Raw genomic sequence first — 19,405 nt, 5'->3', positions numbered from 1 at the left:
TTTATCTGCGAGAAAGGGCATTTGAGAGATTTCTAGGGTATGAATCTTATTGACTCATATAAAATGGGTTGACGAAATATGTGTACTTGATATGTAAAACAGTAAAATACTGGATGGTTTTGAAGCAAGGCTGTTTTTCTTTTACTTTTCTACTGAAAATTTATGTTTCAACGTGTTTATTTAACCTAACAAACGTCAAGGCTCCATTTTTGTTTTGTTTACTTGTTTGATAAATAATCGGTCTATATAAGCACTTAACATTATCAGAGTAAATGCTTGTATCATACAATTTTAGGTTCGCATATCTTGATATTACAAATCTTCAAAACAAAAGGGGACATTCCCAAAATGACAAGTGAAAACAAATCGTTGTGATAGGTAGGTAGAAAGAAAGATTGAATACGAGTGAGACAGGAAGCAATAAATAATATTTACGTTGACAGAAGATAATACCTGTCTATCTATGAAGAAAAATATCGAAATATTTCCTGATACACTTTTAATGTAAGACACGATTACAAATCAGAGAATAAATCGAAAAGAAGACCAAAAATAAGATGACAGAGAAATAGGAGGAAATCGAGAATAGGAAGAAGATGAAACAGAAGAAGAAAAAGAAGAGGAGAAGGAGAAGAAGAAGAAAAAAATGGTGAAGAAGATGTAAAAGAAGAGGAAGAAGACGAGGAAGAGGAGGAGGAGTAGGAAGAAGAAGAAAATGATGAAGAAGATATAAAAGAAGCAGATATACAATAATAATAATAATAATTAGACCATTTATATAGCGCAGTCACTATATAAATATACTCTACTGCGCTGTAGTGTGACAGCGTTCTTATGCATATTTGCTTTCATAATTTTTGGCAAATAACATTTCGAAAGGGCATGTATAGCAGGATACAGCAGCGGATCATATTACGTAGTAAAGTGTGGGAGGAGACGCAAGACTGGTACTTTTAGAGTGCCATCCAGGGAATTACATTTAGACATCTCTGAAATAGAAAACCTCTGTCGAACTTGCTATTTCCGGTTGAAATGGAGGGAACGTGTCGACTAGAAGATGTGCAGTCTCACGGAAACGATTTGCGGTATAACGTAACGCTGTTAAGACGACATCATTTTCTTTGGATTGAATTAACCATCATAATCGATTGAGAAAGGGTGTGAATGGGTAAACCACCTCAAATCATTGCAAAGGTGTGAATTTAGATTTAGATAAACTGCAATAATATCTCCACCCTACCACCTTAGAATATAACATTCATTGATAACAAAGATTTGGAACTGTTATTTGAGTGACGTTCCTCGGTCTCTATGAAATTCGATTAAACTTGTGTTTTGTTCAGTGGCGTAGACAGGTCCTTAGACCTGGGGGGGATGATCCCTACTAGCTGGGTCATATATATATATATATATATATATATATATATATATTTATATATATATATATATATATATATATATATATATATATATTATATATATATATATATATATTATATATATATATTTATACATACACACAATATATATATATATATATATATATATATATATATATATATATATATATATACATAATTAATATATAAATATAAAGAATGAAGGAGATAACGTACTCGATAAAAACAAAATATCATGGGCCAAAGCAGACGAGTTAAAGATAACAAAATAACACGATCTGCCTCATGGATTATCTCGTGTGTCTTTTAATCACTTTGCTTTCAGCAATAAACAGGGCATCCAGTAATAAACAAACTTCCTTGCACATTTTTCATGGCAGTAATCTTTTGTTTGATTAATGACAATGAGTAAAGATGATCATAAGAGAAATGTCATTTGTCGGATGTCTAGTTATCATCTTGGTCATGACAGTCCTGCTAAACATGATCTAGAATAACTAGTATTCCTTATTTTACTAGTATAGTCAATGATAGTAGTATACTCTTTTAAAAGTAGCGATATTGTTAATGATCAAACGAATGAATCAACAACTAAAGGAATAAACAAATAAACAGCCAAATAACTAAAAAAATATCAATTACAATTATAGTAATAGGGGTAAAATAAAAAAAGCTCAACATTATATTTCTTATCCACGTGCAGATATGCGGACACTAAAATGATAAGCACACTCTGTTTAAAATTACCATGATTACAAAGGCTTGATTGAATTAAGTATGGAATGAAATAAACCTCACCGGGTTGTCGGAAGTAAACTGTATAGATAATTTTTATCGCGTAAATGCGCGAGATGATTATGTTTTTTGTCAAAGGTCCGACAGTGAACACGCTGAGGGTCGAGTTAGGCTTGTTCTGTGATCTTAGACCATAAATTAATCTTATCCATGGATTGATTCAATCTGCCTTCGTGAATTAAGGCATGTCTATATATTGGATGATTCTACCTTCTTTGAAAAGCGCAAAGTACTCTGAAAAAATTAGTGAAATAGTTCACTCTTTAAGGAGTGAATATATGAAAGAGTGAATATTGAGTGAAAAAAACCTCGGATATCACTGAGGCCATCCAAAATTTGCACTTTCATTCCAAAATCATTCATTTACTAATTCGCTCCTTAGAGACTGAAAATTTTCACCTTTCCTTTGCAAAGTAGGGGTTGAGGACATGGCCAGCAGGGAAAAGGGTCAGTGTATGTGTATAGGTAATTTCTTATTAATTCGTTTGAACAGTGTTCATGTGTTATGAAAGCAATTGCTCTGAAAGGGAGTGATTAAGCGACACTTTCTTAAATCTGTAATGAAATATTTTGAACTTATCTCCTTTGCAAATACATAATTATTATAAGGAAATGTACTTGGTGAAACTCTGAATAACGATCCTTAAATGTATATGACGACGCAAGACAGTTGTTATTACTTAAAACTTGCAAGTTGTAAATACATATAAGATGATTGACTCTGAATAAAAGTCCAATTTTGATCATGTTTGTCATTGCTGTACGTTATGATTATTACTGCTATTATTATTGATTGATTTTAACTAGCATTCATTGCTTTATTACTGTATAGTTTTGCTTCTTCCCCCACAGAAACCTGGGGGGGATGATTGTACACACCATCCCCCCACCTAAAATTCTGGGGGGGATGCATCCCCCCCATCCCCCCCGCTATCTACGCCCCTGGTTTTGTTCATAATTATGTATCAAACAATGTCCTCAAATGTTCTCCCTCCCCCTTTTGATCTACATCAGGGGTGTAAGTAATCACACAAAAAAAGCTGGAAAAGCTGAAGAGTGTTGGGATAAAGCTGGAATTCCCATACTTTTGCACAGAGGAAAGTTATAAAAAAGCTCAAACTTGGCTGAGAGTCGAAACAAAAAATAGCTGAAATCTGCTAAAAAGCTAAACTCTAACCCCGAAATAGCATCATTCATATTTTTTTTTACTTCGGTAAATATTCCTTACCTCTGTTGCATTGTCGTAGTCATGATTCAGAAAACCTTCCTCAGCCGACTGAACGATTCTCTGGAAATTAGAACAAAAAGAAACATGAATAACATTATAAAAAAGTGTTTACGAATGAATTTAATTGAAATGTTCATGAATTTCTGATTCAAAATGTCATGTTCGTGATAATTTTTCAGTGTATCCACGTCTAACAATATAATTCATCTGATATCTTCCGCTTCTCCTGGAAGACTACTATGGTATACTCAAAATCATGACTATGATTAAAACCATAATAGAATAAACATGATGAACCGTACTCTTGAAGGTCACCTAGCTATTTAAAGGCTTGTTCCCACTGCTTTTACGGATGCAGAAAGGATGCAAAACGGAAAAGATTCTTGCCATCCGTTAGAAAACGTTATGCATCCGTTGTGTACTCTTTGCAAACGTGTTTCATACGCTCTGTATTAGTCGATTTGACAGTCTCATAGGCTCAATACACCAACCTAGAAATGTTCTTTCCGATGAAGTTTTTTTCTTGATTCGTGTTCCTAAGGGGTCCTAGAACAAATTCAGCTTGGTTGCCAAAAGTTGCCGTTTGGGCAATTTTGCTAATTTGCATAAATCCAAAATGGCCGCCAGATGCCATCTTGAAAACCTAACTTTTGAACCCCTGTCCACAAAATGATGAGTAATGACTCGTTTTAGGGGTTTTGGGGTGTGCAGAATCCATTTCTGCTTTCTATTTTGCAATATAATGTCATCTTCAGGTCAAATCCAAGATGGCCGCCATATGACACCATCTTGAAATATCAATTTTTGAACCCTTTGCCCCAGAATCATGCATAATAACTCTATTCATGAGTCATTAGGTATGTTGATTCAATTCATGTAGTTATTTTGCACAAAGGATAATCTTCAGATAAAATCCAAGATGGCCGCCAACCGCCATCTTGAAAAATTACTGTCTGAGGCTTATACGTGTTAGAACTAATGTAAAGGGATTTCAGTAAGATACTCATTTCTTTTATTAATTCTCAAGTTTTTGTCCCAGAATCATGAATAATATCCCCTTTCGTGAGTTATTTGGTATGTTTATTCAATTTCTGTTCATAATTTTGCAATGTAGGATCATCTCCAGGTCAAAATAATCCAACATGACCACTAAACGCCATATTAAGAAATAAAAAAAAATACTTCCGAGACTATTGAACCTTGAAGAAGCGCTGTCCCTAATAAGGTTGTTGTTATGTATTGGAGCTCATGTAGGGGATTTCAGTGAGAATGATTCATTTCTTTTAATCACTCCATTTTTAGTTCGAGGTCAAGTCATGTCTAAGATGGTCAGATGGTTGATAGATTTCGTCATTAACCGCTTACTTTAGAATTAAACCATTCAAGGTTTGGGCTATGATTTCGGGAGTTTTTATCCTTTTTTTATTTCTGTGCAACCATACTTTTCCAGTGAAATGACTTTAAAGTATTATTTGAATTAAAAAGTGATTTCTCCGTATATTTTTTTCAAAAAAATTGATTTAATTATTAACTTCCTTTATAATTATTATTGGACTTTTCCTCCTGACAAGAGCCATTGACTTGGTCAGCAGGAGTGCACTCTTTAGCCACCTGCAGGAGATAGGCTCCCCAAGACTGTTCCACGGTCAGGATTGTTCTCATTCGTGAAATGTTTTACGGAAACGATGTCGCCCCTGCCTCTCAAGAAATGGGAGTACAAGACCTAGTCATACATAACAGCTGCCTGTCTTGTGCATGTAAGGGGTTTGGACCATCCATCAGACTTTGAGACAGTCAGAAATCCTGATAGACTCAAGACACCGACTGTCCTCCAGATATGTATATCAACAGCACACACTCGTCTGGTTATGGTGGACTCCTCACCTACCTTGGACCGACTATATGTCTCTTGTCCCCTTTCACAGGACAAGCATATAAGCATCAGGATTGTAAAATCTGTCACAGTCATGGCCAAGCTCCTGCACGGAAGTAAGTCCTGGAAAACGTACGCCGACTAAGAAAAGTGGCTAAACACCACTAAACACCACTGTCAGCTGCCTCGGACGTATCATGCACGTTAAATGGCAGGACAAAGTGAAAAATACAGAGGCCCTTCAGCGTACGTGCTAGCATCAAAAGCTTATTCTCGCTCCTTAGTCAAAGGCACCTCAGGTGGTTGGGGCATGTTTGCCCCATGAAACCTTGGCGAATCCCTTCTTGGATTCGCCAAGGTAAGGTAAGCTGTGTGATTGGTCTCACTCCATCGATAGATCACACCTCCGTTTTACAGACACATGCAAATATGACATAAAACTTGCGGCATAGACACTAACACTTATGAAGGTGTAGATGATAGTCGCCATCCATTCTATGGAGAGCTACTAAGTACAGGGGTCAAGACGTCAGAAAATAATCGGAATGCTAAATTGGCAGACCAAAGGCCTAGGAGGAAGGCTAGGGCAGCATCTCTATATAAACGTGTCTCAGCGCCATCCTCCTTCATCTGAAAAATTTGCTCTAGAGACTGCCACTCTAGAGTGGAGCTCTATAGTCACTCTCGAAAATGTAAGGCCTAGCGCTACACCATCGTCTTTTAAGGCGAACTGATGCCTACCAATCATTGGACACATTGATTTAGAAAAATAATATTGATAAAACACTTTCAAATTGAAATAAGACCCTAAAAGCCTCTTCAGTACAAAGGTATGAATAGACCTTAAAAAATACACTCGAAATGGATAGCCCAAACCTAAAGAGGATTCATTCTAAGTTGAGCAATTAATGTTGAAATGAACTTGAGAATTAATAAAAGAAATGAGTATTCTTACTGAAATCCCTTTACATTAGTTCTAACACGTATAAGCCTCAGACAGTAATATTTCAAGATGGCAGTTGGCGACCATCTTGGATTTGATCTGAAGATTATCTTTTGTGCAAAATAACTACATGATTTGAATCAACATACCTAATGACTCATGAATAGAGTTATTATTCATGATTCTGGGGCAAAGGGTTCAACAATTGATATTTCAAGATGGCGTCATATGGCGGCCATCTTGGATTTGACCTGAAGATGACATTATATTGCAAAATAGAAAGCAGAAATGGATTCTGCACACCCCAAAACCCCTAAATAGAGGTATTACTCGTCATTCTGGGGCAAGGGGAACACAAGTCAATTTTTCAAGATTGCATATGGCGGCCATCTTGGATTTGACCTAAAGATGACCTTATATTGCAAAATGATTACAGAAATCAGTTCTACACATCTCTAAACCCCTCAAACGAGTCATTACTCATCATTTTGTGGACAGGGGTTCAAAAGTTAGGTTTTCAAGATGGCATCTGGCGGCCATTTTGGATTTATGCAAATTAGCAAAATTGCCCAAACGGCAACTTTTGGCAACCAAGCTGAATTTGTTCTAGGACCCCATAGGAACACGAATCAAGAAAAAAACTTCATCGGAAAGAACATTTCTAGGTTCGGAAAATGTCAAATCGACTATATCCATCGAGCATCCGTCCACTGTGATTTGATTGTTCGCCCATTTTGTCCATTGTCTGGAGCGGTCCGCTGTATCCTTTTGAATACGTTTTGTGTCCGTCGGCAAGTGGGACCAGGCCTTAACGCTGTGAATTGTAGAATTGTATTAGAAATTTTGCTGGATGTAGGTCAGACTTATCTCCAAAGGTACTTTTTCGCAAATGTATACGCCAAAGCAGTAACGCAGCTTTTGAGGATACGGGCCAATATGTTGGTTAAGTGTTACTGATTTCTTTCATCTTACTCTCTTTCATTCTTTCCATGTCATTCTCTATCAATTAATACAGGTGCATTATTATCAATCTATACTATACAATCACCATCAACTCCACACGCGTGCAAACACTCCGATAAAAAGGCAAACAATTCCCCATACACACAACTATGTACACCTACATACTCTACTAATCTACCTTCTCTCTTTATACACTTAGTTTACCATCATGACGCGAAAGAAGACTCTATTCAATGCAACTTATATCTGTAGTACGACAGTATTTACAACTTTCGGTCTGAAATGATTTATCAATCTTGATAAGGCTAGTATCTGTTAATTAACCCAATTGATTTTGCCTTTTCATTCACGAAGACAGGATGGTATTGTCATCGGGGGTGGCGTCACGTGAGGGGGCGGGGTAGGAGGCGACCGCCCCTATGACTTTTACATATTGAGAAAACGGGGAAGAAAATGATAAGAGAAGAAGAGCATATAATAGAGAAATTTGGCTAATGTAAATCCATGTTACACAAGCAATTATGATTTGAAATAAAGATCGGTTTGCCCCCCCCCCCTACAAATACCCTAGTACCGCCCGGGCGCACTCCTATTATCACCAGGTATATTATGGAGCTAAACATCATGAAGGATCTACATGACTTCAATGGTGTAGTCGTATTAAATGAAATACCTTAAGTCATATGAATAGTAAGTTCACATCAGCTTAAGATAACAACAAAGCCATATTGAGTGAAAAATATAACAAAAGAGTTACTATTTTCAATGTCATTACACCAACATTGAAGTTTGAAATCAACCCCAAAACTTTATAAATAAAAGAGTATAATTTATCTAATATGTGGTTAAATCGACCATAAATCTTTGTTCGGTAATACTATGGGGGAAAATACCCATGGTATAATAGCTTTGCAAAAAGTAAAATTTTGGAAATGAAGATAAAAGTAGAAAGAGGAAATGATTAAGAGAGATATTAAAATTCTCCAGAATCTTGCCCGACACAACGGATCTCGAAGATTTCAATCATAAGTGTTCACTGTTCAATCATAGTATAAAAGCTTGATATGACTGTCAACCACATCCATGAAACCCATGATTCTTGGTGCTCTAGAATAATTGGCTCTGTTTGCACCCTATCCATCAAGAGGGGGGGGGGGTGATACCAAGGTATAACAAGGCCTGGGGGAAATATCACCGTATCTTGGCAAAAATAACAAGAACACACTGCAGTAAGGAGAACAGTAATTACAAACACAAATTGGCATTCCAGAGCAACTGCGAATGGGATCAGGGATAGAAATGGGTTAATAGGTTGAAAGTCAGCTCAGACTCGGGGCTTTATTTGATTAATATATTCAAATGTACATATTTATCGGATGAGTATAAGACTCGCGGGCCTCCCGAATGAGCGCATATGTATGAGACATTACGCGTGCATTCGGCATGGATTTATTTGGTTCCCTCTCGCTTAGAAGTCATAGTAAACATGCTAATCTTTGATCATTCATGAAACTGTCCCCAAAACATGGATTACTCTTTACGAGATGTAAATGTATTGGGCGGTGTATAGGAAATAGAGTTACAGGTCGTTTATGTTTCATGGGCGTGCATGCATTTCATCTAATTGTGTGAGTTGTCGTTGAAGGGGGTGGGGATGTAATCTACACCTCGTCACTCCTGAAGTCTCTTTATATATATCATAACCACAGGAATAAAAGACCTTTTACGGAAACTCACGTGTTAGATTACAGAGGGAGAGATATCCATTGGCCCATATCAACTTTTTTTTTAAATGGGCACCTTTTTTTTAATTTTTTTTTATGTGGGAGTGTGACCAACCGATAACATCCGGCAATGATTTTTTTTAAACAGATGTAAGCCATGCATAAGAGAGAGGTGAAAGGAGAAATCAACAAGAGATTATAGAATATAAGGGGTGATAATGGAAAAAGGCATAGGCCTACTGCCAGCATCGGTAAATTCGGCTGGGCTATAAAAATATATACAAAGAGTCGCAAGGGGACGAGGTATGGAAGGGAGGTCAATCTTATATTCTATCTTTCTACTGATAGTTTGAACTGATATGTCAACATCCGTCCACGTAACGCACTGAAACTAAGACGCATTTGTACTTCTGTAGGAAATTAAACGGTCCTTCGTTCGACAACCAATATATCTGTCATCGATCTGGTTCCTATCAGATATGTGACTATCTTTGACGTATAGCGACCAAAGATATACCGTCGTGCGACTGTATCGTGACCTAGTTTTACTACAATTTATTTGAAATGAAAATCCTTTCACATATTAATTTTCCAATGTATTTTGATAAAAAGTTATCAATACAGAACTTTAATTAATGAAATGCGAGCTCATTAAACAGACAGAATGATATTCTGCGATGATATTCATGCTAAAAAGGTAATGAATAAACTTTTTGCATGTTTGTATGTTCTAATAACATCATAAAGACCCAATTACGATATAATTACAACATTTACAAGAGATTGCAAGAGATCAAGATTTATCGTTGTACATGTTGTATATGCAGGTAATATAGCATCCCTACGTCCTCTAAATCACGGACAAATTGCATTCAAAGTATTACCTCGTTTGTAAAATTGACCTTCGCCGTCTGCTCACGTCTCGTTGAATTAAATAGAAGTGATCGGAGAGACAAATGCATCTCAAGAGATAAAACCGAGGACCATATACTTTAAGTCGTAAAACCATCACAACGGGACGTCACAACGAAAATATCCTACTCCCTTTCCATTACGAAGCACTTATATTGGCTGATTTATATGCAAGTCATGGACCTACTACTCTAGTAGGTCCATGCTTTACCATTCCAATCTATAAACCCCCAAACTCTTTTCTTTTTCCTTTTGCCTTTTCATTGGTGCTGTATGGTGTGATTGTAACTCCAGAAAATCGCTTTGACATACACTAACTTAAGATAGAAACGACCTGCACGGAGTTAGTGTGTTTCTACCTCCATGGAAGAATTATACATGAATAGAGATATCGGGAATCATTCCAAAACATCTCATTCTGTAATATCTAAGAATATATTTCAAACCAAGTCTCTGGGTTTAATGGATGAAAGTAAAGTTTGTCGCTAAACAGGAGAAATTATACATATGAATTGCTATTCTGTTCATTTCATGTTTTCTTATACATATAGAGTTAAGTATAATTACAAAAAACTTCAATTCATAATGACTGATGACTTTAGAAATATATCGACACCATCCCACCACTTAAAAAAAAATTCTGGCGACTTATGGCTCAACGATCAAGTTGTAAAATTATTTGTATATTCTACAGATACACCTGATAAAATTCCTTCTTTGTTGTTGCCAATTAACGCCAATTAAATTCCGTTACTCAGTTGTATAGTCCGTTGTGATTTTTTTTCTTATTGTTATTTCAATAGTTTCATATGCCGCCTTGTTTTGCCTGTGTTATTTTCGGATCGGTTGCTTTTAATTTCCACCCACATCCTCTATAAATGATAGACATCCATATTATCATGTATGACAGCAGCAACTAAATTGTATAGAAGTTGAAGTTTGTTTATTTGTTTGTTGGAATTTTTTGTTTTGCTTTCTCTTTCACTTTGCAAGCTTTTTACATCTAAACTTGTAATTTATTTTGTCAGCTATTTCAAAGAATGAACTGTCCCGTATTTATGTGCGGTTGACCCAATTAATCAAGATTGTGTGTATATTTTTTTTCAATCTAAAAGAATTGAAACTAGTGAATAGACTTTAAAAAGCTCCATGAAGGTGTTGAATGGCCATCCCCCAGTAAATATACAAATTATAACAGTAATTTAGAGGATCTGAATGATTTCAGAACGTATTTATAAATGCACGTATGAACTCACTATGCCCTTGGGATTCCGCTTTGTGGGGTTGAACAACACATCGCTATTTTAATTGGTTCTTTCTATTATACATAAGTCCAGATTCCAGACAATATTATTCATTGGCGTAAATTATAAAGGAATTTTAACAGCATAATCAGCTTATTATTCATATGTGTGTGAGGCGAACCGTTATGTTCACAAACAACTTTTGTTATTTATTTCGGTAGTGCCTTTTATGAAAGACGCTCCCAGATTTAATTGTTTGTCAATATATTTTTCGACATCATGGTTGCAATCGAGATTTTTTTTTAAATGGTCGCTTATATTTTACCATTCAAACCTACGACAGAATCAATAAGGCCTATTATATTACTTTTTCATTTTTTATTGTTTTAGTTTTAGTGTTAGAAAATGTCACCTAATGTGTAACGAAATGATAATTATTATTTCAAAAAGAATTGTCAGGTAGGATCTTCGATAATAATACCTTATACAGACATGTTTTTAAAAGCATAAAGAGTAATAAACGCCACTAGGACCTAGTAATATCATAATACTCTGCATCAAAGTTTGAGTTGCCCCCTAAAACAAAAGGTAATCTGGTCAATAAAGTGAATACTTTCACATCTTCATAAGATCTCAAAATTCCTCTACACATAATATCAGCTTTAAAATGTCAGATTTTTCTACATGCAAGATTTCAATCTATATTCAACAGATTTATTTCACTGCTCAACGCAATAAACACCTCAAAAGTTTCCTCAGGTTTCCTGCTTGTGCAATAGTTTCTCATGCAAGCGAGCAATGTTGGGACAAGTTTATGGCGTGAAATTACTTTACAAAGTGACCCATTTCTTTTCCCGATCTATAAAAGACATTTACACATTTCATACACATTGCAGTGCCATGCATGCTATGGACTCGGAAAATATACTGTTCTTTATCTGTTTTTGTTGAATTAATTTGTCGATAGATATCTTTACAAGAAGATGAATTTGTTTGATGTAAGCCTGAATGGGAATCATATTGCAGACAATATGAGGGATTGCGCTTGCGGAGGTGAGCTGTGTATGTGTGTGTGGGTGTGTGTGTGTGTATGTGTGTGGGACGGTGTATGCGGTGTTGGCTAGGTGTGGTGTTAGTTAAGATATATGTGTGTGCATGTGATATGGTGTGTAAGGATGCGCGTGTGGAGGTATGTGTGTGTGGGCGGGTGTGTGAGGGTGTGTGTGAAAGAGAGACAGATATATACCACTGAGTGAGAGTATGTGCACATTCGTTTTTAACATTAACTCGCGACAGACAAGTTCCAATCTCGACTTCACCGACGAGATTTGAATCTGCTCGTTTCCGAAGAATGACATTTGACGTGTACTATCTGCTATAGTGATCATTTCATTCGCATGGATTGTTCATTCTACAGCATACCCCTGGCCTTAAAGCAGAATCGATGCTACAACGAACATGATATGTAAGAATGCACTCCAGATAATTTTAAACTGAGCTACCAATCATGGAATTTCAACATCTGCGCAAATGTTTTGTTTTTTCTGTATTTTTATTTGTAATCAGGAAAAATGGCACATACCTTCAAGGAAAATCTAGGAGGGAAAACTGGAGTGTTAATTTTGCAATTTATATGGAAACTTCAATATTAATTTGTTGCAATTTGCTGCTCTCAACCCAGGTGGGTTAAAATAGGCCCTGGAAGAAAAATTTTCATTGAAGCTGACACGCATAATGGCGTAACAGCCGATATTTTGCTATGCTGGAGATTTAAGATAAAGTAAGCATTAAGGAGTTCTAACGCAAGCAAGTCTTATCCTTCTTTTTTTGATCCCCTAATATAAGTTATGAAAATTGGGACATACCAAAATGATTCCAAGTCATATTTAGTGCAACTTGATATTTTTGTTCCATGCTATAACAAACATGCCTGCGGTTATTTCCCTTATACACTTTACCTCGCCCTGATGTTTGTTTCATACACAAATTATTTGGATGTTAAACGAGGCGTGCTCACCGTTTATTGTCAGTGCCTAAATTAACAAGGTCGTCAACGAGCCATGGGTGCACTTCTGGAACAAACAAGGAATGAGCACACGTATAGAAGCTATAATTTCTTTTAAACAGCCCCGTTGTTCCGAAGATCATCCATTGAAATATTGTAATTGAGTAACCATGATGCAAGCAATAGTAAACAAATATTTCAACATTGAATGAGTAAAATTACGCCCTATGGATATCAATGTGAAGGTCGTTTTTAATTTACATGTACATGTATCTATCGGGACATATTTTATTTATGCATGTAGGTGGGATACAATGTAAGGACAGCCTGTATGAGGGGAGAGTGTGTGTTAACGTGTGTGAAGGTGAGGGTGGCTATGTGTGTGTGTCGTGTACAGGTGTTCTGTTTCATGACGTTATTCATTTTGTTACACGCTATATATCTTTCAAGTGTTTCCTTTCTTGTAGAAACTGCAAAGGATGTGTCAAATTTGGATTGGGTGATTTATGGAGATACATTCTAAAACCTAACTATGAACTATAAAAAAATGGCGCCCGTGTCCAATCCGGTAAGCTAGTAAATTAACTGATCCCAACCTCACGTAATAACAATATCCGCTGACGGTGTTAGAACTCAGGAGCATCGATCAAAATATCCATGTTGGGTCATCAAGTAAACAATTATTCTTGAATGAAGGTGTCAACTTCATGAAATAGTCAGTTAACAAGCTTTACAAATCACCGGAAAGTTGAGGACGCCATGCTTATAGTAGTGAATATTTCGGTGTTTATAATTCAGTGTTAATTAACTTGGGAGTGATGGTGGGTGCTCAATTTTGGCGCTTTCCGTCTTTTGAGAGTCATTTTCATCTAAGGGTAATGGCCTGTCCTACAATATTCAATAAGCAGGGCATCCTCAAGGGACTTGGTACTTAAGCAGATGAAAGGCATGTCTTGGACTCCAGACGACGTGTTTTCTACTCCAAGTGTTTACTTGCTTTGGTTGACGATAGCCCTGTAATGACCTTTGATAAATTTATTTTCCTCATGGTGCACTCCTCTGCCCATAGACGATCATGACGATATGCATGAGAAGAACACTATAAACGACAATAACCTCACACAGTATATCCCCACCCCATCTCGTTCTAGCTCTCCCTATCGCATGCACATATATAAAGACCCACCGCACACACCCACACACACACCCGCATGCACCACATTGCCTCCTTCCTCCTCTCCATCTTTATTTCTCTCTAGCTTACCACCCTTGTACACCAATCTTTTTCCACACTCACCAACACATACACACTCCTACACCCACACACACACTTTCTCTTTGGCAGCATAAGGCAATTCCTTCCTCATTCTACCCGTCTCACCCTCTCATTTTTCACAGAGCTCCAACCCCCCCCCCCCTTCACTTTCTCCTATCCAATATATCTTCTTTCCAGCTGCCAAAGTAGATCATACACATGAAATGCCAGGAGGTACAGAGGGGACATGGAAGCATTCAGGATATACATTCACAATGCACATTGTAAACAACTTAAAGGGTCAATTACCTTTACCCAGATTGTGTGGAAAGTAAATATTTGCGGGCCTACAGGAGTATCATTAGGGATACGCACAGCGATGTTTAGGTATTACGTATCCATTCTATAATCTGAATAAAAAGGAAATATTTTAAATGAAATTCAAAGATGGAACCCTCTAACTGATTAAAAGATCATACTTTATGTATTACTTCTAGGGTAGATCAATTTTGATGAATTCCTACGGTGAACGATAAAAAAACATTTCCAGACAAATTGCAATGGCATGTTGTGAGAAGCTTTAGAATAGAATGTATTTTTTCTTATTTTATCGTACCTCCCTTAAACATATCAACAGAGAGTGAATACTACTAACCTAGCCACAAAGCCTATTCTATTTAAATCGTCCAATTTTTGTTTCATAAATGCTTTATACATGTATCTAATTACGATGTGTTATGTAAACGGTATTCATTCCATGTCAGAGGCATCATAACTTTCGATAATAATGAAAACAATTTCGACATCACTCATTAATGCCATGTATAAGAAACATCTTTTTTTAAAGAAGCTTCCTTTCCTATCCAGTGTGCTCTTTATCTACTGAATTGTTATTATTTTTTTTTCTGGGGGGAGCTATGATTTGATTTCATTATCCCATGCACATCAGAATTGATTGATCCATTACGAACCATCATCCATCTTAATAGATCTTGGAGTAGCAATTCCCCTTCAGGGGTTGACGAACATGATCATAACACTTTTGCCAGGCCCTCAGACATAAAGATGAATCATTATCATGCTTTTCAACACCAATACCATTACATGATCTAATGTATTTATGCATTTATCTGTTTATTTATTTTGTTTTATTTCAGCAGGTTAGCCACATCAGTAGTTAAGATAGTATGTTATATGGGGCCCTGCATAACATAAGAAATATATAGAAATAAAAATCTTGCGTGAATATTGCTTTTATGATAGGTACACAGGAAAGAAAATAACTGATTTAGCCAATTTCTTTATGAAAAATTATTTTTTCAATGGACGTTACATAATAGATTTTTTTTATAACTTTGCATTTCCATTTTAACCACCACGGAATCTTTGATTTTGATTGGCTTTTGAGTTTTGTTTCCATTGTTGATACCATCAGCAAGATATTTGTGTATATAGATATATACAATAGGCTGCTTTCTACAAGCTTCAGTTTTAAGCATCCTCAAATAACCTGCTTACATAATCATCACGTCTATGCTGTACATGTTGGTGTAATTTGCAATTTGTTTATTGTTATACTTGTATCTCGATTTACGACGCTAACCAACATACTGAAGTCGTTGAAAATGAAAACAAACGAGACGGTATGATGCATGTCTGATTTAAGTGTTCAGTCAATTCTTTGTGGTTTCAGGATGACCGACCAAGCAAGATGTAAAAACAATTACTATCATTAGACATGGCCGTCAACTGTAGTCTGGTCCGCTGTCCTTCAAATTGCAGAATCTGTTCACGAGCTCGATCACATTAGCGTTGATCGTCTGATCTTTGTAAACATGGTAATGGTTATTGCGCTGTTTTTCCTTTGGTTATATAGCATTATAGACATAGATATTTATTAATAATAATAATAATATTAATAATAACAATATTAATTATAACAATATAATTATGCAAATAATAATAACAATAATGATAATTGCAATAATCTATTTAAAATCATTCCGCTTTTATATAGCGCCTAATATATTGCTACTATAATCTCTGAGGGTTTTACAGATATATTATCATAAAATAAGAGCTTTTACCCCCCCCAAAAAATTGCGTCCAGAATCACGTGGTTGAACGCTTTATTCGGATGTGGTGAAATCAAAATTTCATTCATTTTTGAATTTTCAAAAGTGCCATTTTTAAGAAGACAGATTAAAACTTAATTCTCCATAAGAATCACTTGGGCAGCCATTGGATTGAGTAGGCATTTCCATAAAGGGATCTATTTTTTCACTCTTTTGAGTGGGTTCAACTACATTATATATATATATATATTCGATTCCCGGCAGAGACATTTTTTCGGCATCACCAATTTTTCCAAAAGGGTAGATAGCTCTGGGGAACCTTGATTTAAGCTACGCCTACCATTGTTCTCTTCATCCATTTCTTTACAATATTTAAATTAAAAAAAGAGTTGCCAAAAGCTGTTGTACATGTAAAGCTTTACACACACACACACACACATATATATATATATACATATATTTCAAATCAATCTACACTGTATCATGTAAATATGTAAGCAATTTTTGTATCTTCGTGTTTTTTTTATTGTTTTGAATGGAAAAAATAAATACTACTTCTCCTGCTGCTGCTACTACTACTACTACTACTACGAATGTTTTATTACATCAATAGATACATACCTCGACAGCTTTTGCCTTGTCTTGCAACATTGTTTGCATCTGGTTAGCCATGCTTTGAACCAGATCCTCTCCGTTGACCGGTAAGATCTCTATATTCTGTTCGCTTCCATATTGCTGAAATAAGATGAAGCAAAAAAGGTATAAAAATAGAAATTACCGTTTTTTCGATTAAGCTGACAATGGATCACAGAACAGTATTGCTTTTCTGGTTGCCTAATTCTACTTCCTATATGCTTTTACGCAATGGTATTTTTACTATTATATATATATATATATATAATATATATATATAGGCCTATATATATATATCTTCAGTGATGATACGAGTTTTATCTAAAGTAGTCATTCGTGGTTCGAACCGGAATGTAGAAATTTGTTACTTCATTTTTATTATGTTGAAAGGGAGAAAATTATTTTTTTATAGGGGGGCGTTACACCAATTCGCCCCCCCCCCCTTAAACTGAGTGAATATAATCCTTTTGTCAGAGGCATTGCCAAACAGGGGGGGGCAGAGTGGTAACCGACCTAATGAATTTCGAAATGATACAAAAACAGAAAAAAAATGAAGTTGATACTCTAAAAAAAGGGGTTTACCCAATAATGTGTAAAATTTTACTGTGTTTTTAAAGTATAGGAGGAAAGGTGTGTGCACGAAATCTGAAATATATATATTTGAAAGAGTGTTTTGTATTTTTAAAATATTATGCCCATATCTGTTTTTTTTTCTTTGCTCCATCTTTACCCCCGTCCTCGATACAAAAAAATATGCTGCTGCCACATCATGCTGTTGTATTAAACGGGTTAATGAAAATAGAGAATACATCAAATATATAAACTCGAAAAAAGAGGGAATAAAACAACATTTTCACGGTGCAGTAATTTTCGAATTTCGATTAATCATGAAACGTGACATTCTGAAAGAAATAGAGTCATTAAGGCCCCATCGAGCTTACATTCATGAATCAAATGAAGTAAAGGTTAATTGAATTGAATTTACGATAAGCAATCATCAGAATGATTTATGGCGCACTTTCAAAACTTAGTTAACGATGATTGGAAAAACATATCTATATCACTATTTTTAATCAAGAAATTAGTATTTTGGAACTTTATAGACCACATCAAACCAGTGGGTTCTTTTCTTCTTGTTATTGGACGGCATTGTTACGAGATTTTTTTCCGCAATGATGGTGATTGGTTTTAGAGTAAGACCGTATTTTCCCCCACAAATGGATGAAAAGACCTCAGAGAACGGTAGCAGAAACATTACAGTAAATTTTAATTTGTCCTTACCATCTCTCTCTCTCTCTCTCTCTACCTATGTATCTATGTATCTATCTATCTATGTATCTATATTTGTATCTATCTATCTATAGATCTATCTCTAGATCTAAATATCTATCACTGTATCTTTCTTTTATGAGGTTGATTGCGGCATCACTTAACTCCTTTGCCATTTTCATCGGCTTTTGTCATTAAGGTAGACTCTTGCAATTACCGTCCATTTCCATTTTTCAAATCTTTACAGTTGATTCGGGCCTTCCTCTTTGTTAGTTTCCGCTACCACCCCCGACATATCATTAAGATTTGGGTGCCTTTAAAAAATGTAAAGGTTGGGCAAGAAAGGGCAATTTTTTAATCATAACTAGGCAACATACTGTCCACACAACTATTGGTTAAAATCTGTTTAAGTTTGGTAATAAATTTGCTCAATTGGATAATAATTGCTTAGAATATAAGAGTCAATATGTAATAGCCAAATACATGAACGCTTTTATGATAGAGGTCTGTAGAAAAATCATCGAATTTAACGAATTCATCCCCCTCAAAAAAATTACATCACTAAATTTCATTTAAGTACAATTATCCAGTCTTTGCAGAGCAAATATGAGACGATTGTCAACATAACGAAGATCCTTTAGAAAAAGAAATTCACGTGTAGCAGTATTGACAAAACGCGATGAATATGACGAGGAGTCATTTTCCTCGATAATGAGATTTTAGGCAATCCGGTCATTAACAACGTCACTCAAATTCCTGTTTTTTGACAAAGCTATTGTCATAACAGAATGCCTCTAATTGATTCTTTTTGTTGTTGATAAGAACCAAAATGCATGATGTCGTGAAACGTTACTAATTTCAATATGACATGTTTTTTATTATTATTTTGGTGTCTGTGGGTGTCTTTTCCGTGCACACAATAAAGAAATGAAATATGCAAAACATAAGGCTTCAAAACATAAAAGCATTGATATTGCATCTTTATTCAAGGCCCATGTCTTCATTATAATGAAGTCAAGTGACACCAGAGCTAACGAACCAAACATCTGCTTGTTCAGGTCGAGAATTACCAGAGCCAGGTGTTCA

General features: G+C 35.7%; 1 protein-coding gene across 2 annotated transcripts in view; it reads right to left on the bottom strand.

Annotated features, from left to right (window-relative positions):
- Positions 1-19,405, bottom strand: part of LOC121411878 (voltage-dependent calcium channel subunit alpha-2/delta-3-like) — a 105,686-nt gene that overhangs the window by 59,446 nt on the left and 26,835 nt on the right. For both annotated transcript variants that reach the window (XM_041604764.1, XM_041604765.1), the window contains exons 3-4: positions 17,039-17,152; positions 3,424-3,483 (exon numbers count right to left, since the gene is read on the bottom strand). In XM_041604764.1, the coding sequence (XP_041460698.1) occupies positions 3,424-3,483; positions 17,039-17,152 (174 nt within the window). The remainder of the gene's footprint in view (positions 1-3,423; positions 3,484-17,038; positions 17,153-19,405) is intronic.

The sequence above is a fragment of the Lytechinus variegatus genome, chromosome 3 (genome assembly GCF_018143015.1).
Source record: "Lytechinus variegatus isolate NC3 chromosome 3, Lvar_3.0, whole genome shotgun sequence".
Classification (NCBI taxonomy): Eukaryota; Metazoa; Echinodermata; class Echinoidea; order Temnopleuroida; family Toxopneustidae; genus Lytechinus; species Lytechinus variegatus.
This window is presented reverse-complemented; position numbering and strand designations above follow the sequence as displayed.